This window comes from Acipenser ruthenus, chromosome 2, assembly GCF_902713425.1.
Source record: "Acipenser ruthenus chromosome 2, fAciRut3.2 maternal haplotype, whole genome shotgun sequence".
Taxonomy (NCBI): Eukaryota; Metazoa; Chordata; class Actinopteri; order Acipenseriformes; family Acipenseridae; genus Acipenser; species Acipenser ruthenus.
Genome location: NC_081190.1, coordinates 32,941,901 through 32,953,705, shown reverse-complemented (window position 1 = coordinate 32,953,705; position 11,805 = coordinate 32,941,901). Strand labels below are relative to the sequence as shown.

General features: G+C 38.3%; 1 protein-coding gene across 1 annotated transcript; it reads right to left on the bottom strand.

The window, feature by feature from the left end:
- Positions 1–3,821: 3,821 nt before the first annotated feature.
- On the bottom strand, positions 3,822–10,395 carry LOC117409234 (immediate early response 3-interacting protein 1). The gene is made up of 3 exons (XM_034014932.3): positions 10,235–10,395; positions 6,051–6,152; positions 3,822–5,154 (listed from the first exon to the last, which is right to left on the bottom strand). The coding sequence occupies exons 1-3, from the start codon at positions 10,323–10,325 to the stop codon at positions 5,099–5,101; spliced, it is 249 nt and encodes an 82-aa protein (XP_033870823.1). The 5' UTR covers positions 10,326–10,395; the 3' UTR covers positions 3,822–5,098.
- Positions 10,396–11,805: the final 1,410 nt, after the last annotated feature.

The following is an 11,805-nucleotide window of genomic DNA, read 5'->3' as shown; positions in this document are numbered from 1 at the left end:
CTGTGTGGCACAGGTACTGAAGTCACATCAAATTCTGCTTCACCAGAAAATGCTGCAGTTCTCCCTTTGTATTTTTTTTGACCATGTGTACAAGTCATAGAACTTAATTCAAAATTGTCCAGTACCAGTATTTTGATGTGTACTATCTACTGATGGAAGTTGAGACCACCAAACTCTTTTGACCCAGGATGGATTTAACCCCAGATTTCCAGATGTGAAAAGCTTCTGCACTAACCAACGGCATCAAATTGTCATCAAGGTTGTTTCCGTTTTAATGGGACTCAGTATTCCTTCCAGAATATTCCTTCTGTCCCCAGTGTCAAATACCATATGGTCCATTTAGAGAATAGGCATGTTATGTATTGAATGATTAATGCTTCCCGGACTGAAAATATTCTGACATGTAATGCATTTCTGCAAAAGATAAACCTGTGTTATCTTGAAAGATTAGGGAAAACTAATCTTAGATTAAAGTAAGCTCAATTTGATCTCCCTGATAAACATATGGTTCTGATTTAGCAAATTCTCATACTTTATATATTTAGGATAAACTGTGTTAACAAATACTCAATAAAAAATGTAAATGGAATTCTGAAAAATACAAACCAATTTTTACAGGAGACCTGGATTTAAAAATGTCAAATAATATTATACAAATAATGTGCAATAGAAGTTAACTGTCAGCTGTTAATAGAATTATTATTATTATTATTAATAATAATAATAATAATAATAATGCTTTTTCACACAAACTAATTTCTTTGTCTTTGTACATACAGTAGTTTGACAAATATAAACACCTACTACAGTATGTATTATACTACAAAAATAATTCTTACACCCTTTTTATGATTTTTGTAAAAAAAAAAAAAAAAAAATGTAACTAAAATATGTGCCAGACAAGTAAACCTAGTGGTGTAAATAAAGGTGCATTGCACATGCATGAAGTCTTTTTGAATGTATGCAGATACAGGTATTATTTATACTGTACATGTAAGAAAAATATATACATTTAAATAAGGCATTGTGACAGGGTAGCATCACGGCCCTTGCTGGCTACCAACAGGAATTAGACACAGAGACAGAAAGCTGCAGTTTAAGTGCGTATGCACACGATTATTAAACACAAAAACAAACAGATATAAACAAAACATGGCAGGAGGGCCAAAATAAAAGGTTTAAACAAAAAAACAACACACATGTAGGCTGGGCATTAGCCTTCACTACCACATTGCAAAAACAATATGCACAGCACAGCACAGCACAAACACTCACCCCCCAAACTCCTTCAACAAACATGTGGCCACTCCCCAATTAGCACCAATTCCCAAACACACTGTTTACACCAGCAGGGCTTCTGCTCTGTGGCCCTCTGGCAGTGGCAACACAGGCCGTAGTGCGGGGCACTCCGTCAGTGGCAACATAAGCAGTGGCGCGGAGCACTTGTGCAGGGGCGACACTGGCAATGGCGCAGGGCACTCCTGCAGTGGCGACGCTGGGAGCTGCGATGCCTGGGCACTCCAGCAGTGGCGCTGATAGCAGTGCGGATGCCAAGCCCTCTGGACGTGGACATGAGGCTGGCTTTCGTCATGCTCCCCTCAGCAGCAGGTGTAGTGGCCCGGCAGTTGCCCTGCTGATTGGAGCCGGGGGAAGCTCCTCCCCTTCCGGCTCTGAAAACGACAGCGGGGCCTCCCCCTTTTTGCACTGGAGACAGCAATGGCTCCTCCCCTTCCGGCTCTGGAGATGGCAGCGCCTACTCCCCGCTTTTGCACTGGAGACAGCAACAGCTCCTCCGCTTCCGGGACACAAGGGGCACTATCTCACTTCCAACACCACATGTGACAGGGTAGCCTCCAACAAAGGATTTTGCTTCCTTTTTATACATGTGGCCACTCCCCAGTTAGCACCAATTGCTCAATTGGGGAATGGCCACACAATTGCTGGCAAGGACAGATTTAACCCCATCCCTGACAACCTTACATTCCCCCACACCAGCAGGCATGTTATGGTGACATTGTTAAACTTAACAGCTAAAAAACACACATCTTATAGATGAAAATTATTACAACAATGAATAACTTACAACTTTTAATTGCAAACTGTTTTACAATCACAATTACATCAGAAAAAAAGAAGTAAAAAAATAACTTAATTTGCATTATAATTTTTTTTTATGAGTAGTCTCATATAACTGCTTTCGAGAATAATTTTCTTTCTTTATCCCTTTGCCCTCATTTCCTTCCATTATTTATTGATGTTCATGGTACAGTAATACGTTATGACAGTGGGATGTAAAAGCTTGCTGTAAGACAAACCTATGGAAGAAGTAATAGAAGTGTTTGGTTAAATGTATGCTTGCTACCATTCGATTTTAATTTTTTTGCCAAATCGATAATATCGACGTTTATTTTAGAAAAAATTTACTGTTTTTTTTATCTTTATTTTTCAATTCAAGCAGAGAACGGATGAAATCGACCTTTATGCTTAAAAGGAAAAAAAGAATACTTTTTATGCCATTAAAAAAGTCTCATATGCGAAACCCCTTTATCATATTCAACATGCAACAAAAGCAACATTTCCAAAATTTTAATTGAAATGTTTGGTCACAGCGGAGCTATACCTTGTAAACATAAAGATCCTACACAAATAAACCGTAGAAAACGCAGCATATAAAAGCGTATTACACAGACTTTTATAGAATAAATTTACGAGTAAAAATAATATGCACAGAACAAAACATTAGATAGTTGAACAGAACTAACTTACACTTATTATTTGGAGTCTGAGCTCCACCCCTCCTGCTTCAGCACAGCTGGACTCTGGAAGTCACTGGAAGGCAAGATAGACGGGCCCGCTTCGTCCTGCCGCGGAGACTTCAGCCGTTCAGGGTATTGTGCACAATATTCATTAAGTGTTTTTCTCTTGCGCCCCATTTTCAAATCAAACTAGTAACTAGTAACAGACAGCAAGTATAAAAACTACACAAACTAGAAAGGATTTCTAAATGATTATTTTTGGTAAGAAAATAAAAAACAGCGAGTGGTTTTACAGATGTTTATCATATATAAATTTATTTCAAACTCATATTTTTTAGGAATTCGACATTTAACAAGCTTTACCGATTAGTATCGAAAAGTAGCAAGCCTAATTATGAGCCCACTGCTGCCCTCAAACTAATACAATGTGAAGCAAACATACCTTTGTGTCTCTGTGTCATTCATTATACTGTTTGTGGCGGCATTTCCAATTGCCTAAACAAACGTTTAAATGTATCGAGAACCTAGGTAAACGTTTAAATGTATCGAGACCCCAGCTAAACGTTTAAATGTATCGAGACCCTAGCTAAACGTATCGAGAACCTAGCTAAACGTTTAAATGTATCGAGAACCTAGCTAAACGTTTAAATGTATAGAGAAAAGTTGGTCTCATTGAGACATGGCCTCTTACTATATACAGGAGATCCACTGTGGGCAAACTGCCCATTTACTATGGTGGGGGAAATCTGCCTGCGTTTTGTCCATGGGGGAAAAATATTGTATGCCAAGAGGATTCTAGTACAACATTCACCTACTGAAGTCAGGATTGAGGTGTGCTGACAGAGATTTGAGGGGGTGCCTACTGACCCAGTCCCTCAACTTTCACAAGCATAAAAAGATGTACTGCCAACACTGATCCAATCAAATCATTATGCATGTTACATTTATAGTTGATAAAAAGTACAGTATATTGATACAGTGACCTTCTAATATAAGGCTATATCATGAATAAGGTCATTATCTTGAATATTTATCCATAATTAATATTAAAAACACACATCCCAGTTGAAATTGCAAACTGTTGTGTAATACTTAATGGCATGAGACAAATGCAATGTAACGTGAACAATTTGTGATACATTATGTTAAAACCATACAAAAATTTAAATGAAAATTGGACAAAACCAATGCAGCACAGTGAATGGTAAGAAACTATCTGGAAAAAATTGCTTCACACATTTTCTTTTGGGACTGAATATGTTCTTAACATTTTGTACACAATGAGATAGTTCCTTGTTTAAGCTGTTAGATTCCCTATCCATATTTTTCAAGTGAATAAAAATAATCCCCTCAAGAAGCACTCAATTTGTCTAGGCATTTAGTAACTGGTATCCCTGAGAGCTATCTGACAACATAATAAAACATTATACTTGCGCTTTCAATCTTAACCACAAATCTAAAAGGGATTTGCTCAGTGTGATGTTTTTACTTAAAATGTTGTTCATGGAAAAAAAAGCTTACTGCTGCCTTTAAAATGAAAATATTGACAATGGTATAAAAATATAATACCAGACTTGACATTTCATGACAAACTCACAACACCTCGGGACTGGAGAGCTTCTGCATTTATCTGACAGGATAAAATACTCATCTAAAGCTCTCAGTATATTTTATTAGCCCAAGGGCCAGACACCATATTTAAGTCCCACAGTAAACCGTTTCTCCATGAACAAAATTTAAAATGAGAAAAACAACAATCTGAATGAATTATCCACAGCAGAGCCATAAAAAGTGTGTCAAAACCGGTGGGATTACAATGCACAATTTATTTCTGCAGGAGCATTAAAAAGAAAAAGCCAAATGGTACTTTCAAGTTGGTTATTATTATCCAAGCTATTTGAATGTACCATGCTATTTATTGTTCGCCAAGCTGTTCCACTACCAAGCTCGTTTTGATTATATACAGTATCTTGAATAAGACATAATAGCACAATCCAGCTAGTCCTTATTGGCTTGCCAATACACTGCTACTTTTTACTCTCAACATTGTTGACAAAGTATTGATTACTAGAAAAAGGAGCTGGTTACTGCTGAATGACTAACAAAATAAATCCTGCATTGTATAATATTATTTTTCAAATACTTATTTTAATCAGGGTCACAAAATGTTACACACAGCTTACTGATCCCACTCTATATTAAAATAAAAAGGCTGGACAAGGTTACAGAAGAAGAGATGTTGACTGTATCAGACAGTCAAAAAAAAAGTAGCCTTAGGTTTCCAGATTTCTGTTTTTAAATGGAGTCCAAGGTGCTGGCCTTTCTCCTCTTCTTGATCTCATCTATCCAAATAGTAGCAGTAAAACAATAGCCACAGTGTTCACAATTATTAAGGGTACTGAAAAGAAAGAACAAAATATTGCCTTTAATATTATTAAAAAAAAAAAAAAAAAAAAAGGATGACTGAGGAAATGCTGATGGCAAAAATGTGGTGTCCTCTATATGAATTCTTCAGGTACGGTCAACGATTAATCAAATTACATTTTATGGTGACTTTTAAATTCAGTATTTTACATACTGTACACCCCTGTAACTACTGTAACTACATAATTGGACATCACCATGACCTATATAATGTTTTTCTAGATAAACATGTGTGTGGTATATGGACGGAACCAAGGATCCTCACAATTAAGTAAGTATAAAACATGGATGTACAGACAGGTTGTCTCCTTATACCTTAAGATTATTACTGAATAAGCAATTTTCTAGATAGATCAGCTCCATATATCCCGAGATACGCTCAATTGCTTGTGTTAAAAGATATCCTAAACAAGTTTCTTAACAACTGATTAAGTGCGACATTCAAACAGATAGGTCGCTACCATATACCCCTAGATTATGAAATGATTAATTAATTGAGCTAAATAACATTTAATCACAACTGGTGAAGCGTTTCTCTTCAGTAGATTAAAATTGTGACACATCCAGTATGTTTATTTATGAAAATATTTTGAAACTGTTTCTTATGCATTGCCATAATTATTCTATAATTATTTTGTACAAACTGTTGATAATATACATCATGGTCATCAACTTTTTTCATTATAATGCTGGATGTGTGTTACTAACATACTTGTTTCAATTGTAAATGGATACATGTATATTTAAAACAATATGAACATAAACAAATAATAATAACTATACACCTTCCAACTGGTTCAATATCAGCATAACCATTAAAATGTTTTCACATGCTTTTCATTTCAAGATATTGGCATATTGATAACTTACCTCTCATGACTGTCCTTACAGACCGAACAAGGTTCATAAGTTGTGATTTAATTCCTGGTTCATCGCCAAATCCTCCAATTCCATGATCTGCTCCCCAGCCAACTAAAAATATGGAGAAAGAAATAATAATTATAGATCTTAGTGCATCATATAAACAAGCAAATGTAATGGTTTTAGCTCGTTGAATGCAAAAATCGATTGATAATCCAACTTTGTTTCAAGACATCATTCTCATTGGCATCGTCCTGCAACATTTTTACAGAAATGCCTCTTGTTGAATGAGAATATAGTGAAAGACTGACCAAAATCGAATACATGACGTCCCATGTTTTTTTTCTTCTTTCAAATATGGCTAAATTAATAAGAAGAAGAAGAAGAAGAAGAAGAAGAATCATCATCATCATCAGCATACTGGGCAAGATCCCAAGCATACCACCCAAAACATAAAAACTTGTTTTGTTTTTATAGAAATGGAAATGTACAGCTAATCACCAAAAGTTTTGCATTACCTATAATTTTAGGATTTAGACACAATAAAATAAAAAAGTAGTATATGAACATAATTTAGATCTTTTATTTAACATCATGTTATCAAAGAAACTACAAAATGATATTGCAAGAGTCTACCGGAAGCCATATTAGTAGTACAGTATTTCATGTTATTAATAATTATTAATTAGTCATTTAGCAGACGCTGTTATCCACAGCGACTTACAGAGACTAGGGGGTGAACTATGCATCACAACTGCTGCTGCAGAGTCACTTACAATAGGACCTTGGTTTTACGTCTCATCCGAAGGACGGAGCACAAGGAGGTTAGGTGACTTGCTCAGGGTCACACACAGCGAGTCAATGGCTGAGCCGGGATTGAACTAGGAACCTCCAGGTAACAAGCCCCTTTCTTTAACCATTGGACCACCAAGCCTCCTAGATTTCAAAATGTCACATTTTAAATTTGTCAGTTTTTTGTTAAGTATATGGAAAACTACAAAGCGGTATGTAATTCAATATGTAAACATAACATTATTCAGCAGGTTTCATTCAACTTTATGAAGCAACATTTGTTAATTCTATAGGGCGATGCAAAACTTCTGGCCACAGCTGTATCTTGAACAAATTAAAAGGCATCAAATGACAGAGGTTTTGTTCAAATATATATTCTGGGATAAAACAGATCAGAATAAATGTGTTACCATTTATTGTACTCATATGTTTGTTTTGTTCTATATAATAAAAAAAATAAAAATGTGTGCTGTATGTAGGGTTGCCACCTTTTACACAGACCAAACCAGGACATATTTCCCAGTCAGTCTAGGTCTATCAGAACTGCAGTATACTGTAATACGGTTTAACACAATACCACCAGATCTCTGTATAAATCAATAATCATGCCGTATACACATTATTGTGCTCTTGATATTTCTAGCTATTAGTAGCTATATCATGGTACCTTGCTAATCTTACCTGAGATAAGTAGCTGTGGTGAGGAGTAATGCTGTGGTAAATCAGTGCAATTTCTGAAGCAACAATGCTTGTCTACCTGCTTTTTTCACAAAAGCAGGAAAAGCCCGTTTGTGACAGTGTGGCAGAGCAGAGCTCTGCCCTTTAGAAATTGGCAGTTATGGGGTTAAAATCCCCTACCTGCCTGGGTTTATTGTGTTCAGGTGGCTGGGGTTGATTGGTTGATTAGTTAATTAGAGTAATTAACGATCAATCAGCACCCAGCCACCTGACATAAAAGGAGGCCTCAGCTTCCCATTAGGAAGAGGGAGCTGAGGAAGCAAGTTGGTGTTTGATGTTTTTGTGAATTCTCATCCAGTGAAGGCATCACCCAGCCTGGAAACCTTTATTTTTGTAAGTTTTGCTTTTTTGTTTTGTGTTTATTTTATGTTTGAAACCTTTTTGTTTGGCCCTCGTGCCTGTTTATTTTTGTTTAATAAAGATTGTTATTTTGCCCTTTTCACTGTCTCTGAGCCTCAAACCTCTGTCATCCTGTCACATTTGGTGTCAGAAGTGGGACAACGCCACCTGGAGGCTCAGGGCAGTATTTTTTTTGTTTGTTTTTTGTTTTTTGAATTTTGAGGTTTTTTTTTGGGGGGGGGGGGAATAATAAAATGGGAAAGAGCAGACAGCGGCAAAGGCAGGAGATGCAGCAGCCGAAGAAATGTAAGATGCTGCAACATCAGCCACCACTGGAGGACCCGGCCAGCCTCTTCCCCTGGTGTTCCTGGTGCGGGAAGGTGGACCACTGCTGGAGGTCCTGCCCAGAAGTGCCACCGGCAGACTGGTGTGGCCGTTGTGAGGAAGACGGCCACAACTGGGCAGGATGCCCCTACAATCAGGCCCAGGAAGAGGTGCAGTTTTCACCCCGGGCATCAGGGGCCACCCCACTACCTCCAGTGCCACCACCTTCACCACCATCCCAGGAAATATGGGACTGGTTGATGCACCCTGAGGCGGACCTCTTCCACGACCTCCCCATAGTTATCAACACGCTGTGGCGTCGAGGTGGGAAAAGTGGGAGGAACAACATCACCCGGCGTCCTTCGCAGAGCTTGCCCTCATGGTCGTTAATTACCTGGCGGTAGATATGGGAGAGGCCCCAGTCATTCAAACAAAGAGGGTGGAGCTGCCTTCCCGAGAGCCAGAGAGGGAGGAGCCGCCGTCCCGAGAGCCAGAAGGGGAGGAGCCGCCGTCCCGAGAGCCAGAAGGGGAGGAGCCGCCGTCCCGAGAGCCAGAAGGGGAGGAGCCGCCGTCCCGAGAGCCAGAAGGGGAGGAGCCGCCGTCCCGAGAGCCAGAAGGGGAGGAGCCGCTGCCGTCGCCCAGAGAGGGAGGAGCCCGAACGCCCACAGCCCGAGAGGGAGGAGCCCGAACGCCCACAGCCCGAGAGGGAGGAGCCCGAACGCCCACAGCCCGAGAGGGAGGAGCCCGAACGTCCACAGCCCGAGAGGGAGGAGCCCGAACGTCCACAGCCCGAGAGGGAGGAGCCCGAACGTCCACAGCCCGAGAGGGAGGAGCCCGAACGTCCACAGCCCGAGAGGGAGGAGCCCGAACGTCCACAGCCCGAGAGGGAGGAGCCCGAACGTCCACAGCCCGAGAGGGAGGAGCCCGAACGTCCACAGCCCGAGAGGGAGGAGCCCGAACGTCCACAGCCCGAGAGGGAGGAGCCCGAACGTCCACAGCCCGAGAGGGAGGAGCCCGAACGTCCACAGCCCGAGAGGAGTGCCAGTGTGAAAGGGGCTCTAGTCTATCACTGTCTGTGTCTGCCCAAGAGTGTTTTTTTTTTTTTTTTTTTTTTACCAAAACAAATTTACTTTCATCTGTTTGTGTGTAGATTCAGGATGAGGTTTTATTTATTTTTTTTACATTCATTACTGTGTGTGTGACTGAGGGTTTGTGAATTAAAGGGATATGTACATGAGTATATCGTTTTGGTTTGAGGTTTACAGGTACCCATTTTAAAATATTTGTGTGTGTGTGCTAGACTTCCGCAATTCAGAGTTTTCAGAAAGTGGAGAATGTACACAATTTAAAGTCCCAGATGTTTCTTTTTAGCTGTTAAACTAATGAGTTTTGCTTTTGTTGAATAGCAAAAATAAGTATTTTTTTATGGGTAAGAAAATAATCGAGAGCTATATAAGAGTTGTCGGATTGATGTGCAAATGTGCACAATAATACCTTTTTCTTTAATGTTCGCTATGCAAGTTTTTACTGCTCTGAATACTCAATATGTACTGCAATGAAAATACACTGACATAATTGTAAGCTACTACCACATCCTTAGCAGTGTTTTAAGCAACTACATACCAGAAACACTGCCATACTCTAATTACTTTTTGGAGAAAAGTGAGCAAATCTGCGAACAATTTAATGTAATACAGTAGTAGGTCTGATAGTGATAATAATAATAAAGTACACTGTTCCTTAGAATGACACCAGTTCTTGAAATAGTACATTGACACATTTTCAAATAACACTTCCTTAAATATGCATTGCACCTACACAATGTATGCAACTTTCAGGCGTAACAAAACAAGGACTAAAAAGTTGGCCGTTCTCTGTGTCGATAACGATATGATGATGATACACACCCCTGTATGACGAAGCCTGTGTGCATCTGTGGGAGTTATTTTCTTCCAAAAAACAAACAAACAAACAAGTACTGCACTAGAACATGCACTTACTTTTGCTGAGGAACCTCTCTTCATGAAGGACAGCAACTGCATTTACACACAAAATAGCTGCCTGGATAAGGGAATACAGAGTAAACGCCATGTTGGCACTGTCTCGCTGTCTCTGACGTGTTTCAATCAGCTGGAACAGTGGCTCGAGAAGGACAAAGTTAGTTACGAAACGTAATTTTCTAAACGGTGATTTGTCATTCATGAATCATCATGTTCTCCAGCGGACTAGAGCCACGTAATGCCTTTTTTTGTTTCTTCACAGTACCAAAGTGAATCTAGTTCTTTGTGGTTGTAGTTTATGTGCTGTTTTCTTTTTTTTCCTTTCTAAAATGTGGCTCTGTAGATTAGAGCTTTAACTATAAAAAGGATCACACATGACTGCAGCTGTAATATACATTATTGTTTATGTATTTTTTTTTTTAAATGATTTGCCATGTGCAAATATTGTATACATGTCATCCATCTATGTTTACAATCTACGAGTGCATAAAGTATGAAAAGTGATAAAACGTCTTTTCCATACCGTGGTTTAGTTACATATACTTATTTAAATCATTTGGTAAATTGAAATGGACTGCAGTTATCTAGTTTAAATTTAATACACTTTTACAAAATTAATTGTCTAAACATATTTTAATGTCTTATTTAATCGGTTTTTCATTGGTGGTCTAATTAATTATAACGTACAACCCCCATGTCTAATATAATAATCATTAGCCATGATTTTTTTTTTTTTTACTTTTTAAATGGGTTTTATTTAAATATATACAAAAATATACACAAATGTACAATACATTTTACAAAACAAATAAATACACAGAGGTTATGGCAAATATTGAGACCCATATCAAGACCAAACACCAATCAAGACTCACAAATAAAGCAATGTGTTGTGCATTGAAAAGGGTATTGTCTGAAATGTTTAATGTGATTTTTAAATTATGCTTATCAAGTAAAATGCATTGAATCACATTTGAGTAAACTGTTACTTCTGTATTATCGCAATAATAATTATACCAATACCTTGAATATATAAATAAACCATACATTCTCACATGGAATGACATATGTAAGATGGAATATTCATGGCCTCTAAAGTAAAATAAATGTACCATATCACATCCTTTGTGTATTACAGCAATAATGTAATAGTGAGCCCTATTCAGAAAACTTTTACTGTTTTCAACAGTTTACAACAGTTACATGATTATCAAACTTATTTTTTGTGTTAATGGAATAATATTACAAATAATATTACTAAATAAATGTGTTGCAGGGCTGTTTTTATAGCCTGTTCTGAGATGAATTGTATTGGGAGCATGTGATAAATGGCATGCTAAGCGGACTGGTTAGGTTTTATCAAGAAAGGAAAAGCCTTTAGCCTAAATGAAGCGACTCAAAGGTCAAAAAGGAATTTGGTTGAGGTGTCAGGCAGGATAATGCTGGTTATAAATTAAATGTGCAGCTGGGCAGCTTCACCATGGAGAGAGGCTTCTCTGATTGCTGTCATTACCAATAAGTCAATATGGGAAAAAGTAAAGAGCTATCTGAAGACCTTAGTCAGAAAATTA

Coding starts and splice junctions, on each gene's coding strand:
- LOC117409234 (XM_034014932.3), bottom strand. CDS start 10,325: ATGGCGTTTACTCTGTATTCCCTTATCCAGGCAGCTATTTTGTGTGTA. Junction 6,153..10,234: donor AGAGAGGTTCCTCAGCAAAA/GTAAGTGCATGT, acceptor CCATATTTTTAG/TTGGCTGGGGAGCAGATCAT. Junction 5,155..6,050: donor TGTAAGGACAGTCATGAGAG/GTAAGTTATCAA, acceptor CTTTCTTTTCAG/TACCCTTAATAATTGTGAAC.